Consider the following 12,489-nt stretch of genomic DNA (forward strand, 5'->3'; position numbering starts at 1 on the left):
AGACATTACAGGTTCTAATATGGAGATCATTCATAAATTAAGGGAGCAAAAAGACTGTGTTTATATTAACTAGGGCCATGCTGTGAAATTCCACCACATGCATGTTCATATGGATACATAAGAACATAAGAAGTGCCCTGATGCTGGATCAGACCAAGGGTCCATCTAGTCCAGCACTCTGTTCACACAGTGGCCAGCCAGCTATCGGCCAGGGACCAAAAGCAGGACATGGTGCAACAGCACCTTCCCACCCATGTTCCCCAGCAATTGGTGCACACAGGCTTACTGCCTCGAATACTGGAGATAGCACACAACCATCAGGGCTAGTAGACATTGATAGCCTTCGCCTCCAAGAATTTATCCAACCCCCTATGTGCTACCACTAGCATCAGAGTCAGTACAGCTATGTACACCAGTTGCTGGGTACATGGGCAGGAGAGTGCTGCTGCACTTATGTCATGCTTGCTAATGAACATTAGCCCAGTTGAGAAAATCATATGCCTATGTGTCAATCCTGTAGCTTGTATTAGAAATCCACAGCCCAAGCATGGATTCGCATGATAGATTTCAACATGCTGTGTGCCTTTCCTACATACAAAAACTCTTTCATTTTTATCCCAGGTGAAGTCTCAGTTACATTGGAAGAGGAGGAAGATGCTCCAGCAAATCCATTGCTTTTTATATCCCACTGCAGGCCTATTCAACTAGGTAATGAATGCCGGCATATGAGGGGTGGGAGGGAGAAGGAGAGTGGGTTGTTTCTCCTACTATTTCAGAAGCATTAGCGATATTACTACATCAGGATTTAAATAAAGTGTGTTGGAAACATCATGAAGTTTATTGCTAAGATTTGAGGTTGAATTTTCATTATCCATTTCTACAATGTTGGCTTTAGCTTCTGTGTAAAATATGAGACAAAATTATTTGTTTTGTGCATCAGTGCATGTCTTGGTTGAAAATAAGAACATGGGATGATTATAGAGGGTGAAGGAAGTAAGAACTAAACTCAAGATTCAGTTCGTGACTATGTATTTAAAGCTATGAAAAATGTACCTTCATTATCTGCAATTCAGAACAGACCCGTGTGTGCACACAAAGTGCTTCTGCTTGTGCACAAGGGGTAGCCCACTTTTTTTCTTTCAGGGAATAGCATCTTCTACCCCAAGGGGTGATGATTCAAAGGGCTTTGTGGGGCTGTTCACTGGAGAGCTGAGAAGTTTCCATGTATGTGTGAGGTAATTTGGATCCTTGTTGCCAGCCATTATAAAACAAAGACTCTTACTGGTTAACAGAAATGTTCAATAAGTCAATTTAAACACAGCAAGAATATGAATGGATAGCAACCGCATAATCAGCCCATCCTACGTAATTTCCGATATTCACACATTACCAGATTAGTACAGGATGGAGCCACAGAAAAAAACCACAGTCAGACCTCTGTGACGATGAAACAGCACCCCCCCCACACACACAATGTCTCCTAAAAACAAAATGAAGTTCTACCAATAGCCACCCTTTTATCCCCATGCACAATCCTAGATGGCTGCACATATGTCCTACTGATAGTTTATGCAAAGCTTCTTTGGAAAATTGGAAGTAAATTAGTAGTTCTCAAATATACTATAGTGAAAATGTGACATTAAGTTAATATGTACATTATGTATCTGTATTACAAAATAAAAGGTTGCAGGAGATTAAAAAACTAACTTCTAGAATTAGTTGTTATATATCAGCCTTTCTCAACCTGGGGCGCTCCAGATGTGTTGGACTGCATCTCCCAGAATGCTGGCTGGGGCATTCTGGGAGTTGTAGTCCAACACATCTGGAGCGCCCCAGGTTGAAAAAGGCTGTTATATATAATAACTATCCGAGCCTAGTCAATGTGGACTATACTTGTTAATGTTTCAGTTCTTTATGGAAGGTATTGTAAGAAGCCTGCTGAAGAAGAGAGTCTGTGTTTTCTTATGTTTTTCTTCTAACATGAGGGCTTGCCATATTAAGAACAGAGGTACACTTCTGCAGAACCAATATTTCTATCTCTTTCAGTCTGTTTGGACACACCAGTTCCTTAGGGTCACTTCTGACACTACACCAGTGGTGAACATCCACACAAAAAAACCCTACTCACACAATGCAGGTACTCTACTCATGTGAAGAATGTAACACCAGATGACTAGCTCAGCATTTCCCAACTTGGTGTCCCTCAGATGTGTTGAAATACAATTGTTCAAGTTGTAGTCTAAAATATATGGAAGGCACCAGATTGGGGATCACTGGTTTTGATGCAACTTCCAATTTTCCCATTCAAGGAAGAAGAGCTGTGATGAGTTCACACACAACTCTGACTGATGTTATACAAGTAGACTGTCCATGTGCAGATTTTTCACCAAAATCAGCCTAGTGGTTTTTCAGAACCAACTCACAGAAAGTGGAATGGTTCCTGGGGGAGCAAAGCAAAAAGACAGATTATCAATCTGAAGCAAAGTGATTGCAGTTCCTTTATTAAAAGATTACTATACACATTATCTACAAAGTAGAACTATTTACCATCTACTTGTGCAATGTGTGGAGACCCCACTTTATAACAATTACATTCGCTGAAGTTTTAGTGATTTCATAAAACGATTAGTTATTCTATAGACTAACCAATTTGACATGTTAACTAATATATAATTCTGAAACTGACTATCACAGAAGAGTCAGAGTGCTATAGATAATCTGGTGTCATCATTTCAGGCCATGGCTAGACCAGGCCTGTATACCGGGATTGTCCCGGGATCATTCCTGGGCATCCAAATGACACACAGGGGATCCCGGAAGCAGGCAGGGACGCCCCCTCCATTTGCCTAGGATAATCCTTAGGTCTAGCTAAGGCCTCAGTTTCTGCTTCTGATATTAAAACAATATTTTGCTTTAATGATGCCTATAATACTGACCTTACGAGCAATTTTAAAATAAAGTTGTGTGATAGCCAATTTGTTCTCTACCTTGAGTTTATTTCTGTATTCTCCTAAATGTTCTTGGGAAGGAAAAAAAGGTTAACCAAAACTTCTTTCTTACCATCTCTACCTGATCCTGCCCCCACCCCACCCAATGCAGGTAACACATATCTGTGTCTCTCTCCTATCCTACCTGATGCAGGTAACCCAACAGCAATACTAGACACTTCCAAAAGTCTGCCCTTCATTCCATCTGTAGCAAACGAAGGAGGGAAGCACTGGACTGTTAATGAAGTTAGAGCTCTAATACGTGTATGTTCAGACAAAAGCATCCAGCGACAACTGGAGGGAACAGTGCGGAACAAAAGAATATTTGAACATGTTGCTGCTAGACTCCAAAAATTTGGAATTGATAGGGACTGGAAGCAGTGCAGGACAAAATATAAGAATCTAAAACATGAATACAAAAGTGTTAAAGATGCCCAGTATTCAGGCAACACAAGCAGAAGTATGAAGTTTTTTAGAGAATTGGACGCTATTCTGGGACATGGCAATGCAGATAAAACACGTGGATCGGATAATGATGATAGCGAGAAGCCTGCAGAAAGTACACCAGGAAAAAAAGTGAGAGGTAAGAGTTGTGGCTATCAAAACTATTATTGATTTATCAGTTTTGCAACAGTTTACAAGGCTCAACATATTAAAAAGAATAGAAACTTTGTTTAATTCAAGCTATGAATAAAAAAATTAAAAGAGGAACATGGAAGAACAAAAAACAGTATGGGTGCTAAGGTGAGGAGGAATATGGAGAGGTCTGTCTTGTGGCATAATTAAAGTTGATATTCCATGAAAAAAATATCTGAATGGAACTGTGTTTTGGGGGATGGATAATACTAAGTGCCATAAAGTGCAGTTAGATGGTGATAAAGTAGAAATCTACATATATAAACATAAATGGGTTCCAAGCCAAGCCCGTTATTCTAGGGAGAAAAGGGCTTGGGATACAGTCACACTGTCCCCAAACACCCACCATTTCCGTGCCACCCAGCATTGTAATGCAATACTACCAGGGTGGATAAAAACCAATGGTTTTTTTAAAAAATTTTTTTAAAAAAAAATCAATTTTTTTTTAATAAAATGCTTTTTGTGGAATAATCTATCTAAAGATAGTTTTCTATTTAAGATACAGTATAGTCCAAAGGTTATTCATCATGAAATAAGGATTAGTGTTTAATTATGTAGCATGAGGCTGTTTAAATTTTTTGGTAAATCATAGAATCATAGAATAGCAGAGTTGGAAGGGGCCTACAAGGCCATCAAGTCCAACCACCTGCTCAATGCAGGAATCCACCCTAAAGCATCCCTGACAGATGGTTGTCCAGCTGCCTCTTGAAGGCCTCTAGTGTGGGAGAGCCCACAACCTCCCTAGGTAACTGATTCCATTGTTGCACTGCTCTAACAGTCAGGAAGTTTTTCCTGATGTCCAGCTGGAATCTGGCTTCCTTTAACTTGAGCCCGTTATTCCGTGTCCTGCACTCTGGGAGGATCGAGAAGAGATCCTGGCCCTCCTCTGTGTGACAACCTTTTAAGTATTTGAAGAGTGCTATCACGTCTCCCCTCAATCTTCTCTTCTCCAGGCTAAACATGCCCAGTTCTTTCAGTCTCTCTTCATAGGGCTTTGTTTCCAGACCCCTGATCATCCTGGTTGCCCTCCTCTGAACACGCTCCAGTTTGTCTGCGTCCTTCTTGAATTGTGGAGCCCAGAACTGGACGCAATACTCTAGATGAGGCCTAACCAGGGCCGAATAGAGGAACCAGTACCTCACGTGATTTGGAAGCTATACTTCTATTAATGCAGCCCAAAATAGCATTTGTCTTTCTTGCAGCCATATCACACTGTTGGCTCATATTCAGCTTGCAATCTACAACAATTCCAAGATCCTTCTCGTTTGTAGTATTGCTGAGCCAAGTATCCCCCATCTTGTAACTGTGCATTTGGTTTCTATTCCCTAAATGTAGAACTTGGCATTTATCCCTATTAAATTTCATGCTGTTGTTTTCAGCCCAGCATTCCAGCCTATCAAGATCACTTTGAAGTTTGTTTCTGTCTTCCAGGGTATTAGCTATCCCACCCAATTTGGTGTCATCTGCAAATTTGATCAGCGTTCCCTGCACCTTCTCATCCAAATCATTAATAAAAATGTTGAAGAGCACTGGGCCCAGGAATGAGCCCTGTGGTACCCCACTCATTGCCTCTCCCCAGTTTAAGAAGGTTCCATTGATAAGTACTCTTTGAGTCCGATTCTGTAGCCAACTGTGAATCCACCTAATAGTTGTTCCATCTAGCCCACTTTTAGCTAGTTTGTTAATCAGAATGTCATATGGTACTTTGTCAAAAGCTTTGCTGAAGTCAAGATATATGACATCCACAGCGTTCTCACGGTCCACAAGGGAGGTTACCTTATAAAAAATGAGATCAAATTTGTCTGACAGGACTTGTTCTTGACAAATCCATGTTGGCTTCTAGTGATCACCGCATTTATTTCAAGGTGTTTACAGATTGACTTCTTTATAATCTGCTCCAGAATTTTCCCAGGGATGGATGTCAGACTGACTGGTCTGTAGTTCCCAGGTTCCTCCTTTTTGCCCTTTTTGAAGATAGGGACAACGTTAGCCCTCCTCCAGTCGTCCGGCACCTCACCCGTCTTCCATGATTTTGCAAAGATAATAGACAAAGGTTCTGAGAGTTCTTCCGCTAGCTCCTTCATTACTCTAGGATGCAGTTCATCGGGCCTTGGAGATTTGAACTCCTTCAAGGAAATTAGATGATCTTTGACCATTTGTTTATCAATCTCAAACTGTAATCCTGCACCCTCAACTTCTGCTTCACTTTTTCCAGGGGAGTCATAGACCCGCTTTTGGGAGAAGACTGAGGCAAAGTAGGAATTGAGCACTTCAGCCTTTTCTTTGTCATCTGTTATCAATTTGCCATCCTCATTAAGCAGTTGAACCACCATTTCTTTCCTCTGTCTTTTACTACTCACATATCTGAAGAAAGCCTTTTTATTGCTTTTAGCATCCCTCGCTAATCTCAGCTCATTCACAGCTTTAGCCTTCCTGACGCCATTTCGGCACTTCTGCGCCACTTGTCTGTACTCTTCTTTTGTAGCCTGGCCTTCTTTCCACTTCCTATATGTATCCCTTTTTGTTTTCAGGTCATCTCTAAGCTTTTTGTGGAGCCACATTGGTTTCCTCTGTTGTCTTTTATCTTTTCTCCTTGTTGGAATTGTTTGTAACTGTGCCTTTAAAATTTCCTTTTTTAAATACTCCCACCCATCCTGCACTCCTTTTCTCATTAGGCTCATTTGCCATGGGACCTTACTTATCATAGCTCTGAGTTTATTAAAATCAGCTTTCCTAAAATCCAGAGTACGTGAATGGCTACATTCAACTTTTGTCTCCTTAATAATCAAGAATTCAAGTATGACGTGGTCACTTTCCCCCAGAGTTCCCGTAACTGCCACTTTATCCACTAAGTCATCCCTATTGGTCAATATCAAGTCAAGGATTGCCGATCCTCTAGTTCCTTCCTCCACTTTCTGTAGGAGAAAGTTATCACCCACACATGTCAGGAATTTCTTGGAAGGGCCACTTTTGGCAGAACTGGTCTCCCAACAGATATCAGGGTAATTGAAGTCCCCCATCACTACTACATCACACTTCCTTGAAACACTGGCAATTTGTTTCTCAAAAGTTTCATCCTCGACATTCCATTAATCCATTCACAATGTCACGCTCTTCAGGGGTTTCTGTAAGATTATTTTTCTCCTTCCAATAAAGTACAGCAGAAAAGTTGTCCAAATATGAATGATTAACCTATTAAACTGGAGATAGTTCATCTCACAATAATTTCATAATTACCTATATATGATGTGTTTCTAATAGTATAACCAAATCAGTATTTTTTTATATAACTGTAAAACTAATCTGAAAAGTTGCTATTCTAAAAATGAAACCTGCATCTGGTTGTAAATATTAAGATTATACCAGCAAGAATGAGTCTTTGGTAACTCTGAGTTGTGTAAAATATAGTGAGGAAGAGTGCATTGGGGGGGGGAGTTCACATGGTTAAATCAAGTCTTTCTGAGTAGGGATTTAAATCATGATTTAAATCAAATCCGCCTTGAATACTACACAACTTGTGACTCACTAAGATCAAGTGCAGCCTATCACCAATGCAATGTGCTCTACCAGGGACACGATAAATGTACTGGTTTGGCTGACTGTCTTGGAACTGCTAAAAGTCTGTGAACCTGTTCAGATGACACATTAAGCCATAGCGGTTAAGCATTTTGAGCTAAACATTATGGCTTGGAGTGTCGTGTGAACCATTCCTAACCATGGTGACTACATAAATACAGTTTAAACATGATCACTAACATTTTGCTGAAAAGGGGTTAGCGGCCTAACAATGGCTTAGCATATCATTTGAACAGGTCCTGTGTGTGTGTCTTTGTCTCTTTTGGCAGGATACAATTCACGGCCGTTGAGCTGTGATTGGCTTAGTTTGTCACAGGTTGTGCAAACTCAAACGAGATCATTCTCAATGTAAAAAATTCATTTTACAAGCTGGCCCTGATCTTACAAGTTCCAAGCTGCTAGTCCAGGAGTGTAGAATTATTTTCAGCCCGAGGACTGAATTTCATTTCAGAGAATCTCTCAGGGGATGCGTTCCAGTGGTGAACGGGCCAAAAGCAAAAAGGTCAGGGCCAACATTCCAGCATATTTTAGATTAAAGCTCTTACTGCCAGGAACTAATTGCAACCATTTAGAAGGAGGGCAGGGAGAAATATGTACAAAAGCTGGGGAATCATTAAACAATTGAAGGCAAGGGCCAGGGCCAAGGAAGTACCAGAGGGCTGGATTGAGGCTCCAGGTGGACCAGATTTGACCCACAGACCTGAGGTTCTGCACCCTTGCACTCCTCCTTCAGAGAAACTTGCATAAAAGCCTGAAATCTAAATAGCTGATATATGATATATTAAGCATAATTATTCATAACAGGTTATGATTTAATCAAAGGAGGATAAAACCTTATTTGACAGGATAGCTTGGGAGACACAAAGCATGGATAAATAAGCACATGGGATTATACTGGCAGGGTATAATCCCAGGGTATACTGGCAGGAAATAATCGGTGTGTACCGACTGGAAGAGCCAGTCGGTACACACATGAAGGAAGATATAAAAGAAGGGACACAATGGCCATGTTCGGATGATCAGAGGGGGGAAAAGAAGCCACTGTGGCTTCTTTTTCCTGCACTGCAGATATGAACACCATTTGCATAATTACCCATGCTGGCACACTAGTTGCCATGTTGTCCCAACTCAGCGCCACGCACATCACGGCTGGCTTCTTACCTACCCCACAATCCATATTTCAAGCCAGAGGTTGTAGTATGGGTTCAGATGACACAGCAATCCATGTGGCATCACGCATGTGACATGCGTGGGGAAGAACGGATGGTGGTTCTTCTCCCCATGAATCTGGTAAGTCTGGCTAATTGTAGGTGGCATTCCTTGTTACTTGCCCTGCTGTATCTCGCTCTTTAAATTTAGAGTGGAAGCTTATTACAGAAAGAGTCCTGGTTTTGTCTTTTATTACACATATTGTCAGTGCTGTATACAATCGGGATACCTCAGTTTAGATCATCATGGTGGAGGACGGGGCTCTCTCTCTGGACTTGCCTAACCATTCCCTTGGAATTATGGCAATAAGGCTTTTTCAGTTTTCATTTTACAAAATGCAATGCCCATAATCTCTAACATTTTATCCAGAATTGCATCAAGATGCTGGTGAGGAGGATTCAGTTAGCAATACATCAGGAGACCAGGAGTTCACAGAGACAAGGAAAGCAACAGATGTAGGTGAGTAGAGAGATGATGGCCCTGTTCAGAAGACACCTTAAACCACGGCTTAAACCACAGTGAGTAAGGCAAAAAGCCTTATTTACCATGGTTAAAGCCATGGTTTAAGGTGTCTTCTGAACAAACTTTCTCAACAGTGCAGTATGATGATATCAATAGTTGCATAATCATCTCTTTTTGTACTTCTAGTGCTTCGCAGCACGGTAAACAGGGAAAAGTATGTAAATGGTCATTTGGAAGAGCCAGTCGGTACACACATGAAGGAAGATATAAAAGAAGAAGTTACTGATTTGAGTGAGTAGTGTGCAATCGTGGTTTAGTAGATTTGAGTATATGTAAGGAGATATGTGCGAGATAATAATTTAAAATTGTTGACTAAGCACAAGGCATTGTTCGGTGGTCAACAATAAAAGCGGCACTCGTGGTGGTGTTAGAGAGGCCTCCTGTACAAATGCCATCTGATAGTGGATAGTTATGAAATATTTTGTCCATAACGGAAACATGCTATATGTCTTCAATGAGACCAAATAACGAAAAACTATAGTGCAGCATTTTATACACAAAGTGTTTGTTCATTCTGGTCTGTCTTCTCATGCCCCTAAAGCAGTACCTGTTGCATTATACCATCCACTCGTACTTTTAGTTGGTTAGCAATTGATTTATGTACTGTACCGGAAATTAGTGTCCTCTAACTAAAAAAAATAACCCACATCTAACTGTATGAAAAAGTCTACTTGCATCTTTTCAATTTTTTCATTCATTTTTGCATTTTGCCATATTTCTCTAGCACAATTTTCCCCAACCTTGTGCCGTCCAGCTGTATTAGACTACAAATCCCATCATTCCCAGCCAGCATGGCCATAGTCTAATCACCTGCATGTGTGCTATTCCATGTCATTCTGTCATATGAGCTTTGTTTTGAGCATCCCTAATTTGAGGATACTCTCGCTCTTAATACCCTACAACCACCACTGAATTTGTTGTTGGGTTCAGGATAGAGATGTACAATTTATGTAAATTTTGAATCCATAGGAAAAAAACAGAAGTGGGGGGGATTAGATTATAAGCAATACTGAATCAAACTTAAACTTCCTTTACTACTTTAAGATCATGAAACCTAGTTACAATTGAGAACATATAATAGTACTTTTTTTATGAAGTATACATCCCATTAGACAAGAAGTTCCCTGTCCCTATTTGAAAGCCTTAGTTACTTTTAAAAATATCCAACAACTACAGCAAGATTCTAGGATATTCCTTGAATAACATAAATGCTACAAATCACTCTTAAAATAACATGTTGCTACCAGGTTGTTAGCCAGTAGAGGATGCCATTTACCATAGAAAATTCTGTAAAAATGTGTGAATTTGGATGAATGGTCCACCTTTTCTACAGAAGACCACACTATGAGCTTGATGGTTTGCTCACTGTGCAGAGACTTTTAACTAATGACAGCAAAATTTGGTTGTAATTTCAGAAACCAAAAGAAGCATCCATGTGGTCAGTGAGTAAACAAGAATAAATAGTGCCTTTTAAATACATATACTGTAAAATTCAGCAATGACTGATTAAATGCAACAAGTCACCAAGGATCTTGAGTATATTTCGAGGGGTAAAGGGCTACAGCTATCAATTATATTTTGTTGCTCAATATTTGCCAACAGCATTATCTAACAATCCCCAGAACTCGGTTTGGAATTAGATAATGCAGTCACTGACCCCTCTGCACAAACTTGGACTTTTACCTCTTTGTGGGTCAGCCTCCACAGCTGTAACTGAGGATATGATCTGTTACATCCTATCACAAGGATAGCATCACCAAACAGCAAGAAACCAATTATATTAAAGGTCAGCACTCCTCCTCCTTTTACAGAGATGAAACATAGCAACGCACAAAGAAAAAGGCAAACATTTGGAGTAATTGTGATTACCCAGCTAAAGCATTTTCTGTCAATTAGTTCTCTTCTCAGAAAATTCTTAATGCCTTGCAGAAATGTAGCCATAGGGCTCTACAATATGGACGGAATAGTGTATGCCTTGCACTGAAGATCCCAAGCTTGCTGCAGTCCGTAGAAAGGCGTTTCACAATAAAACAGTGGACAGGATACGTGTCTTTATCGGAAATGAAAGAGAAGATGTAACATATCAACCCATTTTCTAAAATGTCATTCATGGGCACAATTCTTTTCCATAGCATAAAGCCTCATTTTCCTCCCCCCCCACCACCTTTATGAGCTTACTCAGTCAACACTTTAGGCCATTAAAGGGGATGATAGGTTTGTATACACTTCCATATCCCTTCCAAGCCCTCCACTCAGTCACATGCAGTAGGGCTGGACAGGAGATGTGGAAGATATGCACAGGCGTTATATTTCCTTAATACTCTAGCACACCAATTGCATCCTGATACTGAGAGGGAAGAGGTGGCAAAAGGTACTCTTACTATGCCATATGGAGTTTTCTTCATGTACAAGCACTATTCCCATGTAGAAACACACACACACCCATGTCTAATGTGTCCAAAAAGTGCCTAAAGATCTCATTTGCTCTCCTGGATTCATTTGACCACAATGCAAAGTTGTAATTAAGCATTGGTCCTGAAATAATCAAGTGCCATAGCCTAGTCCTATTCTAAAAAATGAATATGTATGCTCTCTCTGATGATGATGATGATGATGATAATAATAATAATTTCTTACCCGCCTCTCCTCTGGATTGAGGCTGGGAACAACATTAAATACAATAATACAATATAAATAAAATGCATAAACCTGATTAAAAGAGCATATAAAACCAATACAATATTAAAATAACAATCAGAACATCTTAAAATTCTTAGGTTTTGCAGTGTCTATTACAGGGATGGGAAACCTCATGGGCCAGATGTGGCCCTCGGGAGTTTCCCATCTAGCTCATAAGCTTCTGTTGCTGATCAGATGGAGAACTGCCATAAGAGTATATTTAAAGGCAAATAAACTTTAAAAAAACCCTGAAAAGTGTATTTTGTTTGTTGCAGAGACTTTGAGCAGTGCATTTTGCAGGCAGGATAGCTCTACTGAAATAAATTAGTATTATTACTAATAATAAACTTCCTGACTGTTAGAGCAGTACGACAATGGAATCAGTTGCCTGGTGAGGTTGTGGCCTCTCTCACACTAGAGGCCTTCAAGAGGCAGCAGGACAACCATCTGTCAGGGATGCTTTAGTGTGGATTCCTGCATTGAGCAGGGGGTTGGACTCGATGGCCTTGTAGGCCCCTTCAAACTCTGCTATTCTATGATTCTATGAAATATATGAACTACATACAAAGCTAATAATTACATTTCTAAAGTCTATTTTGAATTTACACAGTAATCCCTGAAGATGATGATTCCGTTAAAAGTACTCCAGAAGGTATAGAGCTCACACGTGTAAAGCAAGAGCCAATTGACATAGGTAAGTCAGACATTCGCCATGAAAATTTGTAAACAACTCCATCCCCACCAGTACAGAGGTTTTACTTTTAACATGTATGATTAGCTTTCATAACTGGTTTCCTTTTTGTTTTGCACACCGGGGTAGGCATAAGGAACATTCCCATCACCACCACCACCACCACCATCTACACACAATAATATTGCT

The 12,489-nt window shown here is 40.2% G+C and overlaps 2 protein-coding genes across 3 annotated transcripts in view; one reads left to right on the forward strand and one right to left on the reverse strand.

The window, feature by feature from the left end:
- The window catches only part of PPAT (phosphoribosyl pyrophosphate amidotransferase), a 53,378-nt gene that overhangs the window by 22,365 nt on the left and 18,524 nt on the right, over positions 1-12,489 (reverse strand). The gene's annotated exons all lie outside the window — the stretch shown is intronic.
- Positions 1-12,489, forward strand: part of PAICS (phosphoribosylaminoimidazole carboxylase and phosphoribosylaminoimidazolesuccinocarboxamide synthase) — a 48,289-nt gene that overhangs the window by 3,695 nt on the left and 32,105 nt on the right. The window contains exons 2-6 of one of the 2 annotated variants that reach the window (XM_063135179.1): positions 622-708; positions 3,100-3,570; positions 8,778-8,867; positions 9,057-9,161; positions 12,220-12,303. In XM_063135179.1, the coding sequence (XP_062991249.1) occupies positions 622-708; positions 3,100-3,570; positions 8,778-8,867; positions 9,057-9,161; positions 12,220-12,303 (837 nt within the window). The remainder of the gene's footprint in view (positions 1-621; positions 709-3,099; positions 3,571-8,777; positions 8,868-9,056; positions 9,162-12,219; positions 12,304-12,489) is intronic. The other variant, XM_063135180.1, reaches the window with a different exon arrangement.

Source organism: Elgaria multicarinata, chromosome 10 (genome assembly GCF_023053635.1).
Source record: "Elgaria multicarinata webbii isolate HBS135686 ecotype San Diego chromosome 10, rElgMul1.1.pri, whole genome shotgun sequence".
In the NCBI taxonomy this organism is placed as follows: domain Eukaryota; kingdom Metazoa; phylum Chordata; class Lepidosauria; order Squamata; family Anguidae; genus Elgaria; species Elgaria multicarinata.